This window comes from Centropristis striata, chromosome 13 (genome assembly GCF_030273125.1).
Source record: "Centropristis striata isolate RG_2023a ecotype Rhode Island chromosome 13, C.striata_1.0, whole genome shotgun sequence".
Taxonomy (NCBI): Eukaryota; Metazoa; Chordata; class Actinopteri; order Perciformes; family Serranidae; genus Centropristis; species Centropristis striata.
The window spans coordinates 1,217,469-1,245,397 of NC_081529.1; the positions used below are offsets into that span (position 1 = coordinate 1,217,469).

Consider the following 27,929-nt stretch of genomic DNA (forward strand, 5'->3'; position numbering starts at 1 on the left):
GTGCAAACAATATCTCATTGTGCACAAAAGGAACCCAGAATGTGAACATTGTATAATAGTTTAATTGTGCAATTAAAGCTTGTGTATATATAAAAAAGATCATTCTCACTGTACTGCACTTTCAAAATAAAAAAAAGTAATTGTGCACAAAAATGAGAAATATCATTGTCGTGCAAAAATAATTATTATTGGTAAGTCTCATTGTTTCAATCAGTGTATTTGTATCTTCCAAATATACTTAAATTAGATTTTTAAATGAGCTAAAATAAAGGTTTTGGATGCTTAAAAATAATGTTTAGTCGTTTTTTAATGGGCCCCTCTGATCAAACACTGGCCCCTGCTTGGCCCCCACAGTAAAACTGGTCTAGAACCGCCACTGATCAGCTTATAAATGAGGACCCAGCTCAAGGCTCTTATTGTGGCAGTTGATGGCGCTTTTATTCTGAAGGTTTGGTATCGGATGTTGCTGCGTTGTCCACCGCACCGGCGCGACTTCTGACGTCACACAGGCGCCGGAAACAAGTCGTGGAAAGGTAAACACATGTTTATTTACGCCTGTAGAAGGAAGGTAAACGTTAAACACACTGTACAAACAGCAGAGAAATGAATTATTTCTGTTGGAAAACAAAGAGCGAAGCCAGTCGGCTAGTATGCTAAAAGCTAGGAAGCTAAAAGCTAGGAAGCTAACATTAACGTCTCGAGACGCGGACAAACATGTAACCAAGACAACGGGCTCTCTAACTTAACCCTCCTGTTGTCCTCGGGTCAAGGAAGGAAGAAGAGGGAAGGACGCAAAGGGAAGTAAAAAAGGATGGAGGAAAGAAGGAAGGAAAGAAAGAAGGATGGAGGAAGGAAAGAAGAGAGGAGGAAAAGGAGAAAGAATGGAAAGGAGAGAGAAAGGAAGGAGGAAGGAAAGAAAGAGGGCAGAAAGGAAGGAGGAAGGAAAGGGGAGGAGGAGAAGAAAGGAAGGAAAAAATAAAGAAGGAAGGAGGGAGAAAAGGAGGGAGGCAGGAAGGAAAGAGGGCAGAAAGGAAGGAGGAAGGAAAGAAAGAAAGAGAGGGGAAGGAAAGGGGGGGCGAGGGAAGGGAAGAAGGAAGGAGGATAGAGGAAGGAATGGAGGCGGGAGGGATGAAAGAAGGAAGGAAGGAAGGAGGAAAGGAGAGGAAATCAGGAGGAAGGAAAGAAGAGAGAAAGTAAAGGAGATAGCTGAAGGAGGAAAGAAAAGAAGGGAAGAAGGAGGAAAGGAAGGAAAGAAAGAAAGGATAGAGGAGGAAGGAAGGAGGATAGAGGAGGAAGGAAGGAGGAAAGAAGAGAGGAAGGCAGGAGGAGGGAGGAAAGAAGGAATAGTCAAAACAGATTGGGTCAATTTGACCCGGAAGGACGACGGGAGGGTTAAACTCTGGTCACTTATTGTTCGTATCAACAGGTTTTGATAGGAAACAGCCACTTCCACACTATATATCGTCACACTGTTAAAATAATAAAGTCGTTTTTTGTAAAAATAGTATTTTTTTTTTTGCCAAATCATCTCCTCGTGACGCAGGTGTTGTGTCCTTACTGGTTTTTCCTAACTAACTGGTGCCCGTACTGGTGTGTGCAGCTGTTTTCTGCCTCATTTAGCAGATTCGTCACATATTTAATAAACATATAGGTTCATTTTAATGTCTGGTACAACTAAAGGTGCATTTGTTTGGATAAATATAATAATAACAACAAAAATATCTCATAAAAACTAAATTGAAGAGCTGATATCTAAACATTTAACATGGTTTTATTGATAATGATTTTGGTTATTATCAATAAAAACATGGTGCATTTTCATGTACAGATGTGCAAACACTCAGAGAACTACAAATGCACCATTATGTCCTCTTGTCAAGCCACTCACTCACATATGATGTTATGAAAATAAAACACATCATCCATATAATGATTGACCCACTACATAGATAATAATAATAATAATAATAATAATAATAATAATAATACATTTAATTTGGAAGGCGCTTTTCTTGGCACTCAAGGACACCGTACAAAATGATAGAAAAATATAGGAAAGGAAGTGTCCTCAATTTTCACAAAAAAAAATAAGAAAGGGACCACTTTAAAAGCATCCAATTAAGAATCTAGAATCAAGCAGCATTTTGGTCCTCAGCTCATTTTAAACAGAAATCACCCTGTCACCACAAAATTAATTTTTGAGCAACGGCTCCGATGGACAGTTTAACATATAAGAGAGATATAACCTTGCATAGTAGACCGTTTTAATTATCGTAAATCAAGCAATAGTACAAAACTTTAACTGTAGAAAACACAGTTTTTTTTCATGTGAAATTAAAGGAGAAATATCATAACATCACAAGGACACAATGACCCTAAAAATAAAGGGACTACTCAGTCTAAATTAAATTTTTTGATGATATTTACATTTAAATGTACAGGGTTTTCTTTTAGAAAACCCACTCACTGTATTTTTTACAGTGAAGTTCTGGCAACCACAGCTGCTGGTATTTTACCATAAATTAAACAGATTATTTTTACATGTATGCCTAAATGCATTGAGTTACTGCCATGTGATTGGCTGATTAGATATCTGTAGTAAGGAGCAGTTGAACAAGTGAACATAATAAAGTGGCCCATGAGTGTTTGTTGCATTTAGTATTTGTTCTCTTTACTGAAGAATATGACCTAGTACTACCTGGGCTGTGAAACTACAGTTGAAACCAGAAGTTTACATACACTATATAAAAAGACACATATGCTTTTTTCCCCATGGTGTTAATACTTGGGTATAATTATTAGAACAGATGAATGTGGAACCTTCAGGCATCTGGAAATTGCACCCAAGGATGAACCAGACTTGTGCAAGTCCACAATTCTCTTCCTGATATCTTGGTTGATTTCTTTTGACTTTCCCATGATGTCACACAAAGAAGCAGTGTGTTTCAGGTGTGCCTTAAAATACATCCACAGGTGTGTCTCTAATTAACTCTAATGTTGTCAATCAACCTTTCAGAAGCTTCCAAAGACATGACATCATCATCTGGGCTTTCCCAAATTGTTTCAAGGCATAATAATGTTGTAATAATGTATGTAAACGTCTGACTTTGAAGAAAGTAATAAAAAATTGTCTTTTTTGTCTTTTTCAAAGATTGCATTTTTAATGCAATCTTTGGTGTTTGCAGTTTTTTTTGTAATGTTTTATTTTTTGTGTGTTTTTTTGGGTCATTTTTGTGTGTGTTTTTTGTGGGTTTTTATATTTGTGTTCTGTGTGTTTTTATGTTGTTTGTTGTATGTTTTTTTTTTTTTTTTTTATCTTTTAGTGTGTTTTTGTGTGTTTCTTGTGTGTTTTTATGTGTCTAAAATAATCCTTCTCTCATTATTCTGGAATTTAGCAAATAGAAATAATTTTGGTAATCCTAACGGACCTAAAACAGGAAAAGTGATTCTCTGATTTCATGTCAGACAGTGAGAAAAAAAGCATATGTGTCTTTTTATATAGTGTATGTAAACTTCTGGTTTCAACTGTATACATGTATGTACTTATACTGTACATGTATAATGTCCTCTAGCTCTTGAAGCGCTCGACAAAAATAAAAAAAAAAAACAAAAAAAACATCAAAAGTAATATATATCAAGACGAACAACATAAAAAAAATCTGTTTTGGTGCTGTTTCCAGGCTTGTTCAGTGTTTCATATCGACTTATAACTATATTGTGCATGATTGATGAGAGCGGCAACAGGAGCACAAGCAACCGTTTCAACACATTATTTGATTTTTTATTAATTGTTCATATATTTTTTCCATATAGCCATGATGACAGACTCATCACTCCTCAACTCTGAGCTGGAGCTCCAGCAGCAGGAGGAGCTGTATCAACAGCTGCTGTTACAGGTCAGATTGCTTTGTATTTTTATTGTATTTTTATATTTTATTGCTTGAAGTCTGCCTAGGTTGTTCTTTTTATTTAATTGTGTTGTCATTGTCTCTGTGTGTAATGCTGCTGCTACACTGTAATTTACCAGCTTGGGATAAATAAAGTACATCTATCTATCTACAGTACAGGCCAAAAGTTTGGACACACCTTCTCATTCAATGCGTTTTCTTTATTTTCATGACTATTTACATTGTAGATTCTCACTGAAGGCATCAAAACTATGAATAAACACATATGGAATTATGTACTTAACAAAAAAAGTGTGAAATAACTGAAAACATGTCTTGTATTTTAGATTCCTCAAAGTAGCCACCCTTTGCTGACTAGAATATAAGACATGTTTTCAGTTATTTCACACTTTTTTGTTAAGTACATAATTCCACATGTGTTCATTCATAGTTTTGATGAATCTACAATGTAAATAGTCATGAAAATAAAGGAAACGCATTGAATGAGAAGGTGTGTCCAAACTTTTGGCCTGTACTGTATCTATCTATCCATCTATCTATCTATCTATCTATCTATCTATCTATCTATCTATCTATCTATCTATCTATCTATCTATCTATCTATCTATCTATCTATCTTTAAAGGGAGTTGGGTTAAAACGTGACTTTATCTTTTGTGTGTGATCACAAATGGCAATGACAGGATGGTTATTAGTAAAAACATGGTTAAGGAAAAGTAGAAAGAATAATCATAAAGTTACTAACTCAGCTGTCAGTTGCAGAGCATTTTATGTCAAACATTTTGAACCATAACCTGCCGGACCAAGTTAGGCTGTCCTAGCAAAACCCTTGAGTGTAATGAATTGAGTTCATACATCTTTTAAGGTTGGAAAATAATTTCTGAGTTTAAATCTTCTGCTCAAAATGTCGTAACATTTTTCAGCAATTCCTGTAAGGGAGCAAAAACATTACAAGTTTGTATCGTTCACGATGGAGCAATAGATTAAACAAAAAAACAACAAACGTTTTCCCCTTGGAGACAGATTCTTTGTTTAGCTTTGTTAAGATGATTCATTTGACATGAGTGTGCAGCATTGAAATTCCCTAAATGTCCTTCTATAATTACAGAGTACAAAGTACTCTTTTTGATCTTTTTGAAGTTTTTTGATCATGGCTATGACTAATAAAGTGCTTACAAACACATCCCACATGTAAACTCATCAGTACATATGGGTGGATTTAATTTGGTTTGTGATAATTCTTCCTCTTTAAATAACAATTCATCTTCAATGGAAACTTTATGACACTGTAAACAGGGTTTCCCCTGCCATTATACGGCTTAGGCGCAGCGCCCAAGCACTTTTGCATCATACAAACTCAGTTGATAAGATGAATTTTGGACAAATAATGAAGGAGACAACAACTAAAACATCTCTCTGTCTGCGCATTTATATACATGTTTATATTTTATTGTTACTTTTAATCTAAGTCCTTTGCAATAAGTTCCATTCTGACCTCCTGAGTGTGTAACAGTCAGCTTCAAGCCAGAGACTCCTTGCAAAGTAACAACTTGATTCTTTGGGATTTGTCAGAAAAGACACAAAATTACCCAAAAAAGAATCAAATTGACCACAAAATGACCAAAAATGACCACAAAAAGACACAAATTGACCAAAAAAGACACAAAATGAGCAAAAAAAAGGAAACAAAATGACCAAAAAAGACACAAATTGACCACAAAATGATCTGAAAAAGACACAAAATGACCAAAAGAGACACAAAATGACCAAAAAGAGACACAAAATGACCAAAAAAGACACAAAATGACCAAAAAAGACACAAAATGACGCCCCAAAAAAGACATTAAATGACAAAAAAGACTAAAACACATTAACACATGAACACTTTAACACAGTGGAGACAGAGCTGACTTCCAAAATGATTTGGCGACCCCCAGAAATCATCTCGCGACCCCAATTGGGGTCCCGACCCCAAGGTTGAGAACAGCTGCTGTAAGGGAGCAAAAACATTACAAGTTTGTATTGTTCACGATGGTGCAATAGATTAACAACAAAAAAACAACAAACGTCTTCCCGTTTGGAGACAGATTGTTCTTTTAGCTTTGTTAAGATGATTCATTTCACCTGAAAGTGTGCAACATTGAAATTCCCTAAATGTCCTTCTATAATTCTATAATTCTATAATTACAGAGTACAAAGTACATCAAGTACAAAGAACACTACGTGTTTTTTGATCATGGCTATGACTAATAAAGTGTCTTTGGCTTTCACCGGAATAACAGACAACCACAAACACATTTCACATGTAAACTCATCAGTGCATATGGTTATGACACTGTATGACACTGTAAACAGGGTTTCCCCTGCCATTATACGGCTTAGACGTGGCGCCCAAGCATTTTTGCCTCCCGCCTAAGAGAAAAAACAGTACGGACATTTCACCTTCTGTTTAAAAAAAAAAACCCGTGCACCGCTGCTGAATGAATGAATTACGTGCGTCGAGTGTAATGAATTGAGTTAGGGCTCATTTAATTTATAATGAGGAGTTCATACATCTTTTAAGGCTGGAAAATAATTTCTGAGTTTCAATCTTCTGCTCAAAATGTTACGACATTTTGAGCAGAAGATTGAAACTCAGAAATTATTTTCCAACCTGTAAGGGAGCAAAAACATTACAAGTCTGTCTCCCCCTTTCACTCTCAATATCTCTACTGTCAATAAAAGCTATAAAATACCCAAAAAAAGATTTAAAAAAAAAGAAATCAACTAAAATGCGTAACATTTTATTTTATAAAAATGCATAAAAAACGACTAGACCTATGTTATATAACTTGCTGAGTTGTTGACTTCCTCACAGATGTTTCCAACAGTGTTCCAACTGACTTTTTATCCAGTTTTAAGGTGCATTTTTATGATTTTTAACCATATAGATGAATGATTTTAGTCATCAGATGTCTGGATCTTTAGTTGTCAGAGAAACAAGCAGAGGAAACATTGTCTACCAAACATCATATGAGAAACACTGATTTTGAGAGTGAAACTGCTTTATTCTGCGTTTTTATCAGTTTTAATCAGTGGGTCTTTTTGTCCTCTCAATAAAGCTACAAAAAAAATGCCCTAAATAGTAATTCATCCTCAATGGAAACTTTATGACACTGTAAATCATTCTAAAGGGTCTGCAAAATGTTCATTAACCCATTGAAGCCTGGAAAAGCGGATACGTCGTTTTGTAGTATTTGTATAAGCTCTCAAATACTTTTTGAATTTCATTTCTATCTGCTACAGAGGCTGAAAAATCTATTATTTAGTAGGAAGAGTTGACACTTCTGTTGAATTTCCAGAAAAACTTCAGGTTTTAGGGGCTTATTTTAAAATCGCCCAGAGGTTTTACAGGCGTTTTAGGCCTCAATGGGTTAACTTAAATAGACTATTTAATTGTCTATTATCTTTTTAGACAGTGGGAAAGATGCAGACTGAAAATCCGGACTCCAAAGTTATCCGACCCCAACCAGGTGAGTAGCTCTACTATCCATATTAGATCCAATCTTGGGAGATCCATATTAGATCCAGTCTTGGGAGATCCATATTAGATCCAATCTTGGGAGATCCATATTAGATCCAATCTTGGGAGATCCATATTAGATCCAATCTTGGGAGATCCATATTAGATCCAATCTTGGGAGATCCATATTAGATCCAATCTTGGGAGATCCATATTAGATCCAATCTTGGGAGATCCATATTAGATCCAATCTTGGGAGATCCATATTAGATCCAATCTTGGGAGATCCATATTAGATCCAGTCTTGGGAGATCCATATTAGATCCAATCTTGGGAGATCCATATTAGATCCAATCTTGGGAGATCCATATTAGATCCAATCTTGGGAGATCCATATTAGATCCAATCTTGGGAGATCCATATTAGATCCAATCTTGGGAGATCCATATTAGATCCAATCTTGGGAGATCCATATTAGATCCAATCTTGGGAGATCCATATTAGATCCAATCTTGGGAGATCCATATTAGATCCAATCTTGGGATTGTTCATCTGTATGACTGTTTGTCTTAAATGATCATTTTGTTGTTCTCTTTCTAAATCTCTTGATCTTTCCTGACCCTTTCCTCCTGTCCCATCTCAGGCATGTGTGTGAAAACTCTCTCCGAGCCAAACAAGCAGAAGGTTTTTGTCAACATCTGCCAGTCGAATTCTGTACCGCTGCCACCGGAAATCTCCAAAGAGGAGCTGGTGGAGCTGCTCCAGTCAGAAGATCCGAGCGGCTACAGAGTTCCCATGAGCCTCGGCGAGCCGCACACAGAAATAGACAACAGTACGTGACCAAATCCAAAGCTGCTATTTTTTTCTTAGGGAGGCATATTCATAGTCTAGACGGAATGGCCCAAAAAGTGAAAGTGAGGAGCATTTATGGGTACAAGTCAGGAACCGGCCTACTTTACTTATTTCAAGGGTGTTGAATCCAAAAAAAAATGGTTCCCAATCGAAATTTTGAGTTTTTGACCTTCTCATTTGCATATCAAAATGGCGGCCAAATTGCCCATCTTGCTCAGTCGTTGGACCATTTCCCCTTAGTTTTTTGTAAGCAGGCAATCAAAGATGAGGAAATTAAGTTTCTAGATCTATAGTCTAGAGTCAGAGCAAGGATATAGTGGAGGCTCAGTGTCTTTATATATATATATATATATATATATATATATATATATATGCAAAATACCAACTTTTAAGGTGAAATTAAGCATTATTTGTGTCATTTTTTAAGGCCGACATAAATATTCAATCAATATCACTTTTAAATGTTCCAGTTGGTATTTTGCATATATATATATATATAAAGACACTGAGCCTCCACTATATCCTTGCTCTGACTCTAGACTATAGATCCAGAAACTTAATTTCCTCATCTTTGATTGCCTACTTACAAAAAAACTAAGGGGAAATGGTCCAACGACTGAGCAAGATGGGCAATTTGGTGGCTATTTGATACAAATTAGAAGGTCAAAAACTCAAAATTTTGCTTGGGAACCATTTTTTTTGGACTCAGCACCCTTGAGATCTGTAAGGTAGGCCGGTTCCTGACTTGTACCCATAAATGCTCCTCACTTCTTATAGAAGGCCTTTATTCTGAAATCTGTCTAGACTAACACCACTGACCCAATGTTTGGAATTGCAAAAGTCTGAATGTAATGTATTCCAAATACTCTTAGCAAAATAATAGGTACACGCAGGAAAAAAGCACCAATTTTTTTCCACATGCTCTCCATCACCATAAGTTTCAATTTTTGGTGGGAGCCACTTCATCAAGTAGCTAATCGAAGATGGCTGCCGTATAAAATAAATCTCTACCAATATATCTTCCAAGCCACTTATAGTCTAGACGGATTTCAGAATAAAGGCCTTCTATAAGAAGTGAGGAGCATTTATGGGTACAAGTCAGGAACCGGCCTACCTTACAGATCTCAAGGGTGCTGAGTCCAAAAAAAATGGTTCCCAAGCGAAATTTTGAGTTTTTGACCTTCTAATTTGTATCAATATGGCGGCCAAATTGCCCATCTTACTCAGTCATTGGACCATTTCCCCTTAGTTTTATTGTAAGTAGGCAATCAAAGATGAGGAAATTAAGTTTCTAGATCTATAGTCTAGAGTCAGAGCAAGGATATAGTGGAGGCTCAGTGCCTTTTTTATGTATATATACATATATATCTATATATATATGTATATATATAGATATATATGCAAAATACCAACTGGAACATTTAAAAGTGATATTGATTGAATATTTATGTTGGCCTAAAAAAGTGACACAAATAATGCTTAATTTCACCTTAAAAGTTGGTATTTTGCATATATATATATATATATTTTATAACCTTTTTTTTGGATTTCAGCACCCTTGAAATAAGTAAAGTAGGCCGGTTCCTGACTTGTACCCATAAATGCTCCTCACTTTCACTTTTTGGACAATTCCGTCTAGACTAATATTCCTTCCTCATATTTACGACCCTCCAGTTGCCTTTGTGGCCAAAAAAAGGCCACACACACACAACAGCTGCTATTAAATCACCATACAAAAATCTTTTTTTCAGATTTTTTTTCATAAATCTCTTTAACAACTTCAGACTTGTTCAAAACTACCAAACATTAAATCATTTTCAGAATTTTAACCCTTTATATGCCAGTTTATATATTTGAAATCTTTCATAAAATAAATAGCAGGGAGCTGGGGTTTTGATGGAGATTAGAGTCTTGGATATGTCAAAGATTAGCAAAGCAATTGATTTGATTGCATTAGTATTTTTTATATAGTGCCAGATACTCCCTCTGGTGACCTTCGTGGCCAAAAAAGGCCACGCTTACAAAAACTGCTATTAAATCACCATACATCAATATTTTTATTGTTTATTATTTCCAACATTAGAGTCTTGGATATGTCAAAGATTAGCAAAGAAATTGATTTGGGATGGCGCCTGCTACTTGTTAAGTAGAGTAGAAATGAGTCTCCAAAGTCTCCAATAACACCAGAAAATTTGATCAAATTGATTATTCGATCAAATAAATATGTTCAATTTGGCCATGGATTCCTTGATCCAGAAAATGTATATTTTGACAGCAAGATTGACCTTCTTAGTGAACTATATTTTGAGAAAAAGGTTGCAAATTTACTAGATTAAAGTGGCAAATCTACAAGAAAAAAAGTTGCAGATTCAAGAGATTTAAAGTGGCAAATCTGTGTGAAAAAAGTTGCAGATTTATGAGAAAAAGTGGGGGAAAAAGCAGCTTTTTTCTCACAGATTCACCACTTTAAATCTCATAAATCTGCGCATTTTTTCTTGTAGATTTGCCACTTTAATCTCGTAAACTTTTTTCTCAAAATATTATTTTCGTATGGTTTTTTTTTTACACATTCTGGCAGTATGTAATATCCTCTAGGGTTAAAATTTGGAATTTGCAAGTATTTCAATGAGTGTCCTATTAGGATTAAAGTGGTGAATCTGGGAGAAAAAAGCTGCTTTTTTCCCCACTTTTTTCTCGTAAATCTGCAACTTTTTTCACACAGATTTGCCACTTTAATCTAGTAAATTTGCAACTTTTTTCCCAAAATATTACCTGAAGTTACCAAATATAGTTCTTTGCCTGATAAAGGGTTAAAGTAGTCATTATTCATGACAAATCAATATTACAAGTGATTCCAAACTTTTGAATGGCACTGTCTATACTTGACTCATGGGCTGTGACCTAACCATTCTGGTGAATATGATTTATCACTGCAAAAAAAACAAGTTACAGATTAAGTTTTGCATGTTAACTCATGCCCTGTTATGTTAGGGTGTTTTACAGCTATTAAACAAACATCCTTGTGCTTTGGAAACACTTCCCTTATTTGTTTTTGCCCGTGGGTTCAAATATGTAGACATATTCTGTTCGTCACAGTAATGTGAGTAAGACTTTAATGCCCCCAGCACCGGTGCAAAGGAAAAGAACACACCTTACCAAATACACATTGATAGTTGCCAAAAATGTCCAAAGTCCAGCAAACCAGCTCAAATGGTTCATTTGAACTTCCTGTTTCCTTCAGGAGTTACATGGACCTGAGGCGGTAAAACTGAAAGCTAGAGCTCAAAGTCTCTGCAATATTTATTTAGTGGTTTGATTTTTAAAATGTATAAATTAGTCCTTACATAAATATCATTGTTTTCTTGCACCTGAATGTTGTGTTCACCTTTTTTAAAGTCAATTATTCCCCGAGTTGACCTGCTATTAGGTTGGTTACATGGTTATTTTCATTTTTATTTAATCATCTGTGCAATAATTCAGATACTGCTGCTAACTTTGAGGGTGCAGTAATTCATGTACATATTGGACATCTTTATTTTTATTTTTATACAAGTTTTTATATATATTTATATAGATATATTTATTGTGACAGTCCACAGTATGTATTTATTAACAGGTTCTGCTCACCAGTTCTGTGTTATGTGTAATGCGGAAGCCAAGCAACGATATTTCGTTGCCAGATTCACTGTTGTGTTTTTTGTGCAATGACAATAAAGAAAGTTTAAGTCTATTTTCATGCATAGAAGTCACCAAAATGCAGGAAATCCTCACCAGACCTCCTACTGAATACTGAGTCCCACTTCATGTGTTATAGCTGCCCCTGCATCAAATTCATCCCTATTTTTCAAGAAGGGAAATAATTCAGCTAGAGCTCTCTTTGATCCTTTAGTTCAGGGGTCTCAAACTCAAATTACCTGGGGGCCGCTGGAGGCAGTATCAAAATGACCAAAAAAAGACACAAAATGACAGGAAAAAAACGAAATTACTTTAAAAAGACACAAAAATTACCAAAAAAAAGACACAAAATGACCAACAAAAAGACACAAAATGACAGGAATAAACTAAATTACTTAAAATAGAAACAAAATGACCAAAAAAAGACAGAATTACAATATAACAAAATTCTTTAAAAAAAGACACAAAATTACTAAAAAAAAAACCCCCACAAAATGACAAAAAAAAGACACAGAATTATTTTTAAAAAAGACACAGAATGACCAAAAAAGACGCAAAATGACAGGAAAATAACGAAATTACTTAAAGAAGAAACAAAATGACCAAAAAAAGACAGAATTATTTTTTTAAAAGACACAAAATGACCAAAAAAAAGACAGAATTACAAAAAAGAAAACAAAATTCTTTAAAAAAGACACAAAATTACAAAAAAAACCCACAAAATTACAAAAAAAAAGACACTGAATCATTTTTAAAAAAGACACAGAATGACCAAAAAAGATGCAAAATGATAGGAAAAAAAACGAAATTACTTAAAGAAGAAATAAAATGACCAAAGAAAGACACACAATAACCAAAAAAGACACAAAATTACAAAAAAAAAAAAAGACAGAATTGCCAAAAAAGTAATTAAAAGAACCTTCCACACACAACACGGTAAAGTGCCATTCATATAAAACTCACATTAAACTTTCATATCAAGGTGAGGGCCACAAAATATTGTCACGAGGGCCACAATTGGCCCGCGGGCCGGAGGTTTGAGACCCATGCTTTAGTTAGTTTCGCCTGTGTCTTAAGACTATGTTAAGTTCCTTTTCAAAATAAAAGCACTGTATAGAATGCAAATGCACAGTTGTTGAAGCACGTTTTAAACAGGAGATGTAAAATTATATTAAATCTCTTTTTTTAATTTTTACATCCAATGCTGAATTAGCTGTATTATGTTTTCATTCCAACACTTTATTTGAGGAAGTTAAAACTTCAACATTTGTGTATTTGTCACTATTCCTCAGTGGGCTGCTAAAAATACATCTGTTTGACTTTGCTCCCTATTTTCCCATGCTTGTCCCAAAATATTGAATTAATGCGTCTCTGTTTCAGATTCTCAGGCTTGCACAGCTTATGATGTGGTCATCAACCAGGAGTTCTTCCAGAAGTGCCAGGTGTGTTTATGTTTGCAGTCTTGTTTTGTCATCCATACAAATAAACACATTTCTTTTTATGTTAAGGGGAGAGGAAATAGTAGAGATGTTATGCTTGTTTTGGGTGATGCATGTTGTGTAAGTATGTATAATATCTGAGCTGAAAACTAACAGAACACACAATAACTAATCTAAAAGTCTATTAACAGTGGAAATGTGGGTGAGAGATAATGTGTAATATACCTTTTGAGCAAATCAAATGAGCTATAGTTCATTTAAATGTACAACTTAAAGTCTGTAGAGCAAGATCAATCATACAACTTCAAATTATCTGGCTACATAAAATATCACAACAAATATACTTAAACACACAACAGATCAACACCATTGATTAAAGCTTAACAACTTGTTCTTGCTTACTAACTGCCCAGTACTGGACCACAGAGTCCAGAGTTGAGAGGGGGAACAGAACCCCTTTTGAATAAGAATCAGCACCTCGTTGGGTTTTGGTGGTTCCAAACGTATTTGCTGTTATTGGCTCCAAAAGCTTGGTGAGGTTATATCCAATATAAATCACAGGCAGGAAACTTAGAAGCGTGGCTGGACCCAAGCTTGGTTTGGAGCCCTGTCAGCCTTCCCTTAGAGCTGGAGACAGAGGGGGACTGTCCTGGTCCTCCTGGAGTTCAGACCAGGACAGCAGACGTGCTGAGCCTCAAGAGATGGTTTTATTCTGGCTTGATGTGGTTTTATTCTGGTTTTAAGTGGTTTGAACTGGGTTTTATTCTGGTTTATGTGGTTTTATTCTGGCTTGATGTGGTTTTATTCTGGCTTGATGTGGTTTTATTCTGGTTTTAAGTGGTTTGAACTGGGTTTTATTCTGGTTTATGTGGTTTTATTCTGGTTTTATGTGGTTTTGTCCTGTTTTTTTTATACACAAGTGGCTGCAGGAGACCTTCTGTCTCTACCTGGGAGTTGTATTTCTGGTTAGAATCAGCCAATAAGAGGGTAGATGCAGATACCTGTGGGGGTGGGGGTCGTTCGTCTTTGTTTGTAGGGGGACAAAGAGCGACCTCCATCTTGGAAGCATGGAATCAAGAATTTGTGAACAGTGTGAACGCGGACCACACGCCGTCTGCATGCTACAATGTAACAATTTTACTGCCTGGTGTGGACCAGATAATCGAACTAGCGGTGTGAAAGCACCCTTAAAGGAACACTCCACCGTTTTTTCATATTAAAACATGTTATTCGGTCAAGTAAGACGAGTTGATACAGACCTCTTGCGTCTCAATGCGTGCACTCAATCGCCATGGCGCGCGGCGCCACTTGGCTAGCACTTAGCTTAGCCCAGTTCATTCATTAGGATCCAAACAGATGGACAGTTAGAAGCCACCAAACTCCTCCACGTTTTCCCTATTTAAGCTAAGCGGATAAAAAGGAGAACTATAATGTATGGCGGAATAGCACTTGGGAGCACTTCGACTCGGCGCAGTAATATCATCACTTCTGAGGGGAGAAGATTTTTCAGGATTATTTGTATTGTCCTGGATTATCCTGTATTTAAATAGGGAAAACGTGGAGGAGTTTGGTCGCTTCTAACTGTCCATCTGTTTGGATCCTAATGAATGAACTGGGCTAAGCTAAGTGCTAGCCAAGTGGCGCCGCGCGCCAGGGCGATTGAGTGCACGCATTGAGACGCAAGAGGTCTGTATCAACTCGTCTTACTTGACCCAATAACATGTTTTAATATGAAAAAACGGTGGAGTGTTCCTTTAAGCCTGATTTCCACCGGGCGCGTTACAGCAGCGTCGCGTTCGCCGTTGCAAATAGGTAACACTCTAATCAATGAGAGCGTTTCCACCGGGCGCGCTGCGTAACGTTACTGCAGCGTCACGTCAGCGTCTCAGCGCGAGCATTAGGTAGGACTTCTATTTCTCCGCGAGACGCTGCCAAACCGCGTAAATCTCAACAGAGCAGATCACCAGACAGGAAGTCCGACTCAGAATCAACGTAAAACACTTCCGCCTCTTTCAAAATAAAACACAATAAGCAGTTCATGCAGCCTAAAACTACTTCACATCAACATTATGTTATGACCGGGGCACCAGATCAGCAATCAATCAATCGATCAATCAATCAATCAAAGGGTCTCAGAGGATCGGCGACACAGACGACAAGAGACTGATTGTTGAAGTGGAACATCATACAATCATTTATGACATAACATATTGTTTTTATAAGGATAGATGGTCAGATCAACAGATCTTTCACGTCAGAGAAGCAAAGTAAGCTGTTGGTTGTTGTTGTTGTTGTTTACTTTACACACAGTTTATCCATAGACTGTATAAAGGACAGGACAGAGCTCGCTCTCCTGGACTGTCAAATCATTGCTACAGTCATGGAAAAAATTATTAGACCACCCTTGTTTGCTTCAATTTCTTGTTCATTTTAATGCCTGGTACAACTTAAGGTACATTTGTTTGTACATGTTTTATTATTCATATTATTTTTGGTACTTTTACTGGCAAATGTATTTATTTATTGAGTAATTTCTTTTTTTATTAATTTGGCGGCTTCCGTCCTCCATAGTTAAGAAGGGGCGTACCTTTTGGCCTTAGCAGTGGAGCTCTCCCTGGATAAAAAGAGAGCATCTGATACCAATCATAAAGTGATTTCTCAATAATACTTCCTATTGTGATACATTTTACAGTCCTGCAGGGACGTAAAAACTACAACCAGAAAAATACAAAGACTCTTGGTGGAGTTCAGGTCATATTGGCAGAGGCAGGCTTGATAATAATAATAATAATATCAAGAAAACCATGGAAAATGGCTAGATATCGGCTCTTAAATTAAAAGTCTTATGAGTTATTTTTATTGTTATCATTATATTTGATCAAACAAATGTACCTTTAGTTGTACCAGTCATTAAATGAACAAGACAGCAAGGATAAAACAAGGGTGGTCTAATATTTTTTTCCATGACTGTACATTTAAAAACAAATACATTACATTACATTACATGGCATTTAGCAGACGCTTTTGTCCAAAGCGACTTACAATAAGTGCATTCAACCTGATGGTACTAGACATAGACCACAGGAATCGAGTAAGTACATAACTTTTAAGAGCTAACTTTCATTGCTAAGGAGTGCTATATGTTAAAGAAGAAAAGAAGAGAAAAGAATAAGAGCCACCTTTTTTATTAGGTGACCATGACTTAACCGAGGTATTGTTGGAAGAGGAAGGTCTTCAGCCTGGCGGAAGATGTCCAGGCTGTCTGAGGTCCTGATGTCGGTGGGGAGCTCGTTCCACCATTTGGGAGCCAAGACAGAGAAAAGTCTGGAGGAGGTTTTGAGGCGAGTTGACCCGCGGAGGGTGGGAGTCGCCAGCTGTTTGGCTGATGCAGAGCGGAGAGGACGGGCAGGGGTGTAGAGTTTGACAAGGTCCTGGATGTAAGTAGGACCTGAACCGTTAGCAGCAGAGTACGCCAGAGCTAGAGTCTTGAAGCGTATCAGCCACCGGTAGCCAGTGCAGGGAGCGGAGGAGGGGTGTTGTGGGTGAAAATTTGGGAAGATTGAAGACCAATCGAGCAGCTGCATTCTGGATGAGTTGCAGAGGTCGGATGGCTTTGGCAGGCAGACCTGCCATGAGGGAGTTGCAGTAGTCCAGGCGTGAGATGACCAGTGCCTGGACCAGGACCTGAGCTGCCTTCTGGGTGAGAAACGGGCGGATTCTCCTGATGTTATGCAGCAAGAATCTGCAAGATCTGGTGGTGGCGGTGATGTTTGTTGAGAGGGACAGTTGGTTGTCAAGAGTTACGCCAAGGTTTTTGGCGGTTTCTGTGGAGACAACCACTGTGTTCTGGACAGTGATGTGGAGGTCAGTGGTGGGGGAGCCTTTCTCTGGGAGGTAGAGTAGCTCAGTCTTTCCCAGGTTGAGTTTGAGGTGGTGCGAGGACATCCACTGGGAGATGTCGGCCAGACATGCAGAGATACCTACTGCTGCACGTGTTTCAGACTGGGGAAATGAGAAGATTAGCTCGGTGTCGTCGGCATAGCTATGATAGGAGAAGCCATGCGAGTGGATGAGGGAGCCAAGGGAGTTAGTGTATCGAGAAGAGGAGCGGACCAAGGACCGAGCCTTGAGGGACCCCGGTGGTGAGTAGACAGGGTTCTGAAACAGAACCCCTCCAAGTTACACGGAAGGTGCGGTCCTTGAGATAGGATTTGAGCAGAGAGAGGACAGAGCCCGATACTCCCAGGTGGTGAAGGGTGGAGATGAGGATCTGGTGATCCACAGTGTCGAAAGCTGCAGAAAGGTCCAGTAGAACCACAACAGATGAGAGAGAGGCCGCCTTCGCCTTGTGAAGCTGTTCAGTCACAGCGAGAAGGGCAGTCTCTGTTGAGTGGCCCTTCTTGAAACCAGACTGGTGAGGGTCAAGGAGGTTGTTCCCATGTAGATAGGAGGACAGCTGATTGAAGATAGCCCGTTCCAGAGTTTTGGAGAGGAACGGCAGGAGAGAGACGGGTCTGTAGTTGTCAGACGGGTCTGTAGTTGTCAATAAAAACAAATATAAAGACATCATCTTCACAAAGTACAGAAATTAAGAATAGCCTCTGTAACATGGACATACGTAGACTGTAGTTTTGTAATATACATGGTAATTGTATTTATGTTTACAATATTTATATAGATATAGTAATTTACAATATACATGTATAGGTATTTATAATGTAATATAAATTGTTTATAGTTTATATATATACACAATTGTTTATAATATTTGTATGTGACTATATTGATTATTCATATATATATGTATATATATATATATATATATATATATATATATATATATATATATATATATATACACACACAATTGTTCATTATTTCATATATATATATATATATGCATTAATATAGCTTTTTATCATACTGACATGTTAATAACATAATACTAACTATCCAAGCCAAATTGATCTGTTAAGGGGTAGGACTAGATACGTTTTTATACTTCCTCCTTTTTTATTTATTCATCTATTAATATTTAAACTTGTTTTTTTTTTTTATTATTGCTTGCTTGTTCGAAATAAAGACAATCAATCAATCAATCAATCAATGTAAGTCAATGTAATGTCCCCAAAAGTGATGGAGAAACAACATCAGGCATTAAAATGAACAAGAATTTGAGGGAAAAGGTTGGTCTTATAGTGTTTCCATGACTGTATGTTGTGTTCTTTGTGATTATCTTCTGTAATGTTTCTAACCAAACCACCAGAGGGAATCACAGTGCTACCCAGTGTAAATTACCAGTGTGTAACAGTATGAAATGTGTTTATCTTGCAGAAGGATCCCTTGTTCCAGCAGTTCGTTATACTGGTGTCATTAGAGGGTTTGGAGAATAAATACCACCTGGAGCTGAGTAGAGGTGGGTGATTAGGCTGTGTGTTCGCTGTGGATGTAGTTTTTGGTAGCAGACGGTGACATTCCTCTTTGTTTTTCTGCAGACTGGAAAGTGCTGAAGAACAGAAAATTCTTGGGTTCTGTTAGTGAGCAGAATATCCGGACAAAGAGCAGACCGGTGATTCAAGAGCTTCATCCTGAGTAAGTGACTCTGACTCTGTCTGTGGGTCCGGAGTGGGGTGGGCACTTAGTTTTCCCACATAATAATAATAATAATAACACATTTTATTTGTAATGCACTTTACATTACAGGAAATCTCAAAGTGCTACAGGTTAAAAGCATAACAGTCTAATTATAAAAAGGATAAAAAAGGGGAAAAAAAACAGCTAAAAACAGAAAACATACATACATAATCTAAAAACCATCTAGATGGGAGGAACCAAAGGTTTTGCTAAAAACCCTGAACTTAATTTTGCTCAATATTAATATTGTTGCTTTATGAAATGTAGTAAATTATCTGGTTTCAATACATGTAATGATAAGACTATGTTAATGTGGAGTAAGTATATAGCAGCAAATATAGCAGTAAAAATAGCAAAAACTCTAATCATTATCTCACTTTTCCATTTATTTTAAACACAACATGCATTAAAACCACAAAAACAATATAGATCATGTATGTCTGCAACGAACCTGCAATTTATTAGTTTTTTATTTTTTTCAGGTCTTTTTTTCTTATTTAATGAATAAGCTCCGGTTTGTCTTGGGTCTGAATGTCTTGTTAAAAACATTCTGTGTCAACTTTTGTTCCTTTTTTGTTATCGTGAGATGACATTTGAGCAACAAGAAAGCTCTGTGCAGGTGCATACGCATGTACGTAAATCACCTTCAAAATAAAAGCACTGCGGTTGTAGCCTGCCTCTGCCAATATGTATCACAATATGAAAAATAATAATAATGCATTTTATTTGTAATGCACTTTACATTACAGGAAATCTCAAAGTGCTACAAGTTAAAAGCATAACATTCTAATTATAAAAAGGATAAAAAAGGGAAAAAAAACCCAGCTAAAAACAGAAAACATACACATATAATCTAAAAACCATCTAGATGGGAGGAACCAAAGGTTTTGCTAAAAAGGAATGTTTTTAGTCCTTTGGGAAGGTTGCAGAGAGCCGGACCAAAACCCTGAACTTAATTTTGCTCAATATTAATATTGTCACTTTATGAAATGTAGTAAATTATCTGGTTTCAATACATGTAATGATAAGACTATGTTAATGTGGAGTAAGTATATAGCAGCAAATATAGCAGTAAAAATAGCAAAAACTCTAATCATTATCTCACTTTTCCATTTATTTTAAACACAACATACATTAAAACCACAAAAACAGTATAGATCATCTATGTCTGCAGTGAACCTGCAATTTATTAGTTCTTTTTTTCTTATTTAATGAATAAGTCTTGGGCCTGAATGTCTTGTTAAAAACATTCTGTGTCAACTTTTGTTCCTTTTTTGTTATCGTGAGATGACATTTGTGCAACAAGAAAGCTCTGTGCAGGTGCATACGCATGTACGTAAATCACCTTCAAAATAAAAGCACTGCGGTTGTAGCCTGCCTCTGCCAATATGTATCACAATATGAAAAATAATAATAATACATTTTATTTGTAATGCACTTTACATTACAGGAAATCTCAAAGTGCTACAGGTTAAAAGCATAACATTCTAATTATAAAAAGGATAAAAAAGGAAAAAAAAACAGCTAAAAACAGAAAACATACATATATAATCTAAAAACCATCTAGATGGGAAGAACCAAAGGTTTTGCTAAAAAGGAATGTTTTTAGTCCTTTGGGAAGGTTGCAGAGACCAAAACCCTGAACTTAATTTTGCTCAATATTAATATTGTCACTTTATGAAATGTAGTAAATTATCTGGTTTCAATACATGTAATGATAACACTATGTTAATGTGGATTAAGTATATAGCAGCAAATATAGCAGTAAAAATAGCAAAAACTCTAATCATTATCTCACTTTTCCATTTATTTTAAACACAACGTACATTAAAACCACAAAACCAATATAGATTATGTATGTCTGCAACGAACCTGCAATTTATTAGTTTTTTTTTTTTTCAGGTCTTTTTTTTCTTATTTAATGAATAAGTCTTTGGCCTGAATGTCTTGTTAAAAACATTCTGTCAACTTTTGTTCCTTTTTTGTTATCGTGAGATGACATTTCAGCAACAAGAAAGCTCTGTGCAGGTGCATACGCATGTACCTAAATCACCTTCAAAATAAAAGCACTTCTAGCTTCTAATTCCACTAAATTCTCTCCAATTCCACTAAATATCTGCAGCCATGCTTCCTCGCTGACTCTTATTAAAGCAGGACTTCCAGTTAGTTTCTAACTTTTTATGAATGTTACATTTAGGGGATAAATTCACAGATTAAAGCGACTGGAGACCAATCCAGCAACACCAAATTACTAAAAAAAAAAGACACAAAATTACTAAAAAAGACACAAAATTACCAAAAGAAGACACAAAATTACAAAAAAAAGACACAAAATGACCAAGAAAGACATAAAATGAAAGAACTTGTCAGGGTAGAAAATCAAAATAACATGAACATCGCACATGCATTCATGCTTATAGAATCCCATTTAAATGTTGATTTACAATAATTTCAGATGAAGTTTTCTCATTGAAAATTGAAAATCAGTCCATGTAAAAATATCATCAGAGTATTAATTTGAGCAAATCTAGTTTACTGTGTCAAACCTTGCTAGCATGAATTAATAGATTTAATTTAATCTAAAACTTTTGTTAAACACAACACATATTTAAATATGCAAGATTACTTTACTAGTACTACCAGGTAACCAGGTTACCAGGTAACCTCATGCCGCCTAATGTCTAGGTCTGGCCTAGAGGGTAGACTGGCACAAGTGGAGTCACATGGAGGAGAACAAAAACGAAAAACAAAAGAAATAAGAGGAACACACAGTTTTTTCTTTCTCTTGTAAAATGTCCTGATTAGGTTAAATCGGAAACACATTTCCTAGAAAACAGACGAGTTTCATTTGTAAGTCGGATAAAAGCGTCTGCTTAATGACTAAATGTAACCCTAGCTGCAGAGTTCTGGATGTATTGGAGTCTCTGCAGACTCTTGCTAGGGTTTCGAGATGAGAAGTGCATTACAGTCATCCAGTCTGGAGGAGATAAAGGCGTGGAGCAGCTTTTCAGCGTCTGGGAGTTCATTGTTATGAACGATGACTTGGTGCCGATCATAATGGCTTCTGTTTTTTTAAGCTGTTGAGTTGGAGGAAGTTGTGCTCCATCCACGCCTTTACCGCCTCCAGACAGGTGGTGAGTTTTGATGATGATGAAGGTGGGGCTGCGGCTGTGGCTTTAACATAGAGCTGTGTGTCATCAGCATAGCGGCGAACAGAGATTTCATGGCGGCTGATGACTTGTCCAAGGGGGATTTTTTCGGTGGGGGCCACATCAGCTTTTCTTTCTTTCTAACAGGAAATGATATGGGCCAAAGTGACCACCAGTGTTATAGTGTAAATATAACGATCATTTGTTGGCGTTGGCACCACCTGTTGGTTTGCAAAAAAGTAAGAAAAAGTCTTCACATGTTTATTTGAAGTACCACAGATATTCCTTTTATTTTGTAGAAAATAAAAACACAAGCTGATGCCAGTTAACAATGAGGTGTTTCCACATTTTGTTGACCGACTCTCTTCCGTTAGCTTGACTTGCTGCGAAAACTTGCTGCGAAAACTTGACGCTTACGGCTCGGCATCACGTAGTTCGGAATATACCATTGTGTGTGTGTGAGGGGGTGAAAATTAGCTACTACTGTAAATAATTCACAACTAAGGTCAATTTTAATTAGAACGCCTACCTTAATCATTACATGTGGATGTTTTATAAATAAATATATCATAAATGCAATTTTAAAAAAACAGGCCATGTTTAGAGGGATTGTTTGGGATAGTTAAGTGGGCCACTCCAATTGCTTTGGCGGGCCGGAAGTGGCCCGCGGGCCGTAGTTTGGGGAACCCTGAGGTAGAGGATGAAGAGGAAGTATTATTGAGAAATCACTTTATGATTTGTATATTTAAACTCTCTTTTTCTCCAGGGAGAGCTCCACTGCTAAGGCCAAAAGGTACGTCCCTTCTTATCTATGGAGGACGGAAGCCGCCAAAATAAAAAAAAAAGAAATTACTCGTTAAATAAATAAATTTGCCAATAAAAGTACCAAAAATAATATGAATAATAAATGTAGGCATTAATTAATTGATGAAATGTGACATACATTGATATTTCTGTTTGAATTTGTTTCTTTATTTACCCTTGTTTTAATTCCTCTAATCATTTAATTTCATGTTTAATTTTTTTAATTTACTTTCTAAAATTAATTGATTTTCAGTACTAATTTCCCTACATTTGATTTAATATTAAATATTTTTTACTTTATTCTTGTAATAAATTCAGTATTTACGACTTTATTCTCGTCATTAATTCAATATTTACGACTTTATTCTTGTATTGAATTAAATATTTTCAACTTTTTTCTCATAATTAATTAAATATTTGACTTTAATCACGTGATTATTATTATTTTTTTAAATGTGGCCCTTATACTCCCTTGTAATCTGTTTATTTACTGATTCTTTTTATTTTTATTTTGGCAGCTTCAGTCCTGTTCCTTCCTTTAAATCTAAGCAACATGCCAGATACGTCTGTTACTCACCTTTTGTTTTTTTACTTGTTTCTCATTCATACTTTTTCTCCATTTCTGTTTTGAATCTGCTCCACTGAACCCTCGCTGTCTCCAGACCAGAGTTCACGTTACTTGTGGAGCCCCCTGCTGGTGACCCGGAGTACCTCATTGCAGAAATAAAGTTACCTGGAGTGGTGAGACATACTATAATAATATTCAAAGGTGATATGTTGGTTAACAGTGCTTGAGTATTATTTCTTTCACCACATTGTAGAGCAGGGTTGGGCAATTAATTTGGGGCCACATGACCAATACCACAAAGGTTACGGGGGCCAGACCAAAACTCTGAACGAAATTCTGCTCAATATTAATTTAATCGCTTTATGAAATACAGAAAATTATCTGGTTTTGAGCTGCTACTGATAACAATACATGTTATGATAAGACTGTTAATGTGGAGTATATATATATATGTATATATATATATATATATATATATATATATATATATATATATATATATGTATATATATATATGTATATGTATATATATATATATATATATATATATATATATATATGTATATGTATATATATATATATATATATATATATATATATATATATATATATATATATATTTATGTACATTTTCTAGGCGTTTTACAATGTTGTGATGCTTTTATTTTGAAAAGGTGCTGTCCAGTGTGAAATGGGTGCTTTATGACCTCTTTGAATTTGGCACCAACATATAGCCCATTACAAAAAAACTAACACTAAAACTAATAAAAACTAAACTAAAACTAAGCATTTTCAAAAACTAAAAACTAAACTAAAACTAGAAAACTCACTCTAAAAACTAACTAAAACTAACTGAATTTGAAGACAAAAATTTGCAACGAAATTAAAACTAAAACTAAAGAAAAATCCAAAACTATTATAACCTTCAGGCTGCAGTCTGACCGTAGCCTTAGACAGTTTTTTCGGATGTAGCAGCATGTTGGTCTCAGTGAATTTAAATTCCATGATAGCAGCAGTTTGACATCTGTTCCCCGGAGCCTCTCTGGCTGCTCTGCTTCTGCCTCAGGACACCAACATGTGCTGCATTAGCTCAGCCCACACCGGCTGCTAGCCTGAACCATTGACTTCCCACTGGTGCTGAGCCAAGCTCCCAGTTCACCAAGAAACCAACAAATACAACACACCAGAGATTAGGCAAATACACTACAATTAACCCATTGAGGCCTGAAACGCCTGTAAAACTGCCTGTAAAACCTCTGGGTGATTTTAAAATCAGCCTCTAAAACCTGAAGTTTTTCTGGAAATTCAACAGAAGTGTCAACTCTTCTCCTAAATAATAGATTTTTCAGCCTCTGTAACAGATAGAAATGAAATTCAAAGAGTATTTGAGAGCTTATACAAATACTACAAAACGACATATCCGCTTTTCAGGCTTCAATGGGTTAATACATATGAATATATCAGTAAAAGACAGTGAGTAGCAGTGGTGGAATGTAACTAAGTACATTTACTCTCAAGTACTGTACTTAAGTACATTTTGAGGTTCTTCTACTTTACTTGAGTATTTCCTTTTTATTTATTTTTTTACCTTTTTATTTAACCATTTTAATAATTTTCCATAACATTTCCTGACAGAATTTGAAGTAAGAGACATCACAATAAACATCCTGAGCACCATACAAGAAAAAAGTGTTAAGACATTACAATAAATAAATGAAATACAGAAATAAGTAGTTCTGACATAACAGTTATAAAGTTAGTTTTAATCTTGTAAATAAATAAATAGAAAAAAAAAGAAATAGTTGAATATTGAGACAATCAAAGAAATAAAATGTCAGAAGTATTGATAATTATGATAACAGGCAGAGTAGACGATATATATAATCTGTGGCTAAGCAGGGTTTTTCAAATAGGCATCTCTTTCTGGCAACATTTCATCCTGAGTATTTCCTTTTTATGTAACTTTATACTTTATACTTTATACTTCTACTCCACTACATTTAGCTGACAGCTTTAGTTACTTCTAGACTTCTTTTATTTGTTTAAACCTCATAACTGTATATGAAGTAGTTAAAATGAGCCCTATCTTGAGAAAAGTAAACACTGCTTACATGAAAACATTAAAAAATAATAATCCAATAATATATTGGATTATACGAAACAATCTTAGTGGGTTCATTCTGCATAATGAGTACTTTTACTTTTGATTCTAAGTACACAAGTAATAAGTATTAAGTATGTTTTGATGCTGATATTTTTGTACTTCTACGTATTTTTTTACTTTTAAGTTTTGAATGCAGGACTTGTAGTGGAGTAATTTCACAGTGTGGTATTAGTACTATGTGTTATACCCAAATGTTTTATGTCATTATTTCATAATGTTATGCAATAGATGAACTGATATATGTATATATGTACACTACCGGTCAAAAGTTTTAGAACACCCGAATTTTTCCATTTTTTATTGAAATTCAAGCAGTTCAAGTCAAATGAACAGCTTGAAAGGGTCCAAAGGTAAGTGGTGAACTGCCAGAGGTAAATAAAAAAAGGTAAGCTTAACCAAAACTGGAAAATAATGTACATTTCAGAATTATACAAGTAGGCCTTTTTCAGGGAACAAGAAATGGGTTAACAACTTAACTCTATGGAGTCTTGGGCTATTTTGTCCATTTTTGAATTCTTTTCATGTCTTTGTAAGTCATTTTGTGTCTTTTTTTTAGTCATTTTGTGTCTTTTTTTTAGTCATTATGTGTCTTTTGGTGTCTTTTTTTGTCATTTTGTGTCTTTTTTTGGTCATTTTGTGTCTTTTTTTAGTCCTTTAGTCCAACATAAAATGTGATTTTGAATCTTTTTTTTACTTTCAAAACACTATCATGCTCAATGAAGAATTTTAAATGTTGCAAATGTGCATTAATTTCAGAGTAGACTGAGACATTAAACTGCATCATTTTCAATTAAATTCTGGAAAAGTTGGAGTGTTCTAAAACTTTTGACCAGTGTATGTATATATATGGAGTCTCAGCTGGTGAACTTGTCTCCATGCAGCCGTCGTCCCGTTCTCTGGTCCTGGACGTTGGAGAGGACCGGCTGCTGCTGACGGCTCGGCCCTCGCTCTTCTTCCTCGACGTCTTCCATCCGTTTCTCATCGACCAGGACAACAGCGTGGCGCAGTACAACAACAGCACTCAGGTACTCAACACACACCTGCATATACAATACCTGTACCTGATACCCTGTATACTGCACAGACTGAGAGACTGATGCACTGCACACCAACACTAAATTAAAAACACACACACACACTAGCCCAGACCTGGGCATTGGGCGTGAGGTTACCCAGAAATTAGAAATCAATATAACTGCAGTGCTTTTATTTTGAAAAAAATAGCACTTTTACTATAGTTAAGACAACAAATATAGCCACTAATATATATGACAGAATAAAATAAACTCTAACAAACCTTGTGTCCTGTCAGTCAGCCACTATAGAAGCCTTTTGATACTTTATATCGTTCGTTTTTAACCGTTCTACCAGTTATTTCCTGTCACTACCTTTCAAAATTAAAGCACCCGTTTCACACTGGATGGCACCTTTTCAAAATAAAAGCATCACAACATTGTAAAACACCTTAAAAAATGTACAAACATGAAAAACAAGCTATATAATACAAAAACACCAATAGGAACCTTGCTAAAGGTCATTTACAGTTGAGTTTAAAATAAATGTTAAAGTGATATAGTGATTGGAGTATTTACTACTTTTTACTGCTATATTTGATTTACTCCACATTAACAGTCTCATCATAACATGTGTTCCTATCAGTAGCAGCTCAAAACCAGATAATTTACTGTATTTTATAAAGCGATTACATTAATGTTGAGCAGAATTTAGTTCAGAGTTTTGGTCCGGCCCCCGTAACTTTTATGGTATTGGTCATGTGGCCCCTTGGGAAAATTAATTGCCCACCCCTGGTCTAGCCGGGGTGGGCTAGTGCATGCACAGTATTAGTATGATACTGGTAGATGTGCCTCACAAAATTTGAAAAGACACACACACAATCTAATTGCAGTTTGTCATTAACACACTACATATAACAGTAAGACATGAAGAACTCTCCTAACATTCTGTACTCTTCCTGTTTTCTCTTTTTCAGATCCTTACAGTCACTATGCCTGTGGTGTCTTCATAAAACTATGAAAATGATGTCCAGTTATTTATTTTTTGTTCAAAAATGATGCTGTGATAATAAAAGTGTTTGTTTTTTTAAAATAAAGTCACATTTCTTTCTTTTTTCTTACTCACATCTTAAACCCCCATTGGGTTCAATGTGGACTGAAGCCGGTTCCAAAGACTGTAAAATAAAATGTTTTCGTTCAATAAAAGGTTTATGGTGCAAAT

General features: G+C 35.9%; 1 protein-coding gene across 2 annotated transcripts; it reads left to right on the top strand.

The window, feature by feature from the left end:
• The first annotated feature begins 441 nt into the window (after window positions 1–441).
• pih1d1 (PIH1 domain containing 1) lies at window positions 442–27,929 on the top strand. 2 transcript variants are annotated; one of them, XM_059348569.1, is made up of 11 exons: window positions 442–533; window positions 3,814–3,896; window positions 7,362–7,419; window positions 8,053–8,241; window positions 13,317–13,378; window positions 18,710–18,791; window positions 18,871–18,967; window positions 22,925–22,951; window positions 23,625–23,703; window positions 26,576–26,719; window positions 27,685–27,929. In XM_059348569.1, exons 2-11 carry the CDS (start codon window positions 3,816–3,818, stop codon window positions 27,718–27,720), a joined length of 855 nt encoding a protein of 284 aa, XP_059204552.1. In that variant the 5' UTR covers window positions 442–533; window positions 3,814–3,815; the 3' UTR covers window positions 27,721–27,929. The 2 variants fall into 2 exon arrangements, with proteins under 2 accessions (XP_059204552.1, XP_059204553.1); XM_059348570.1 differs by lacking the exon at window positions 442–533 and adding an exon at window positions 541–568.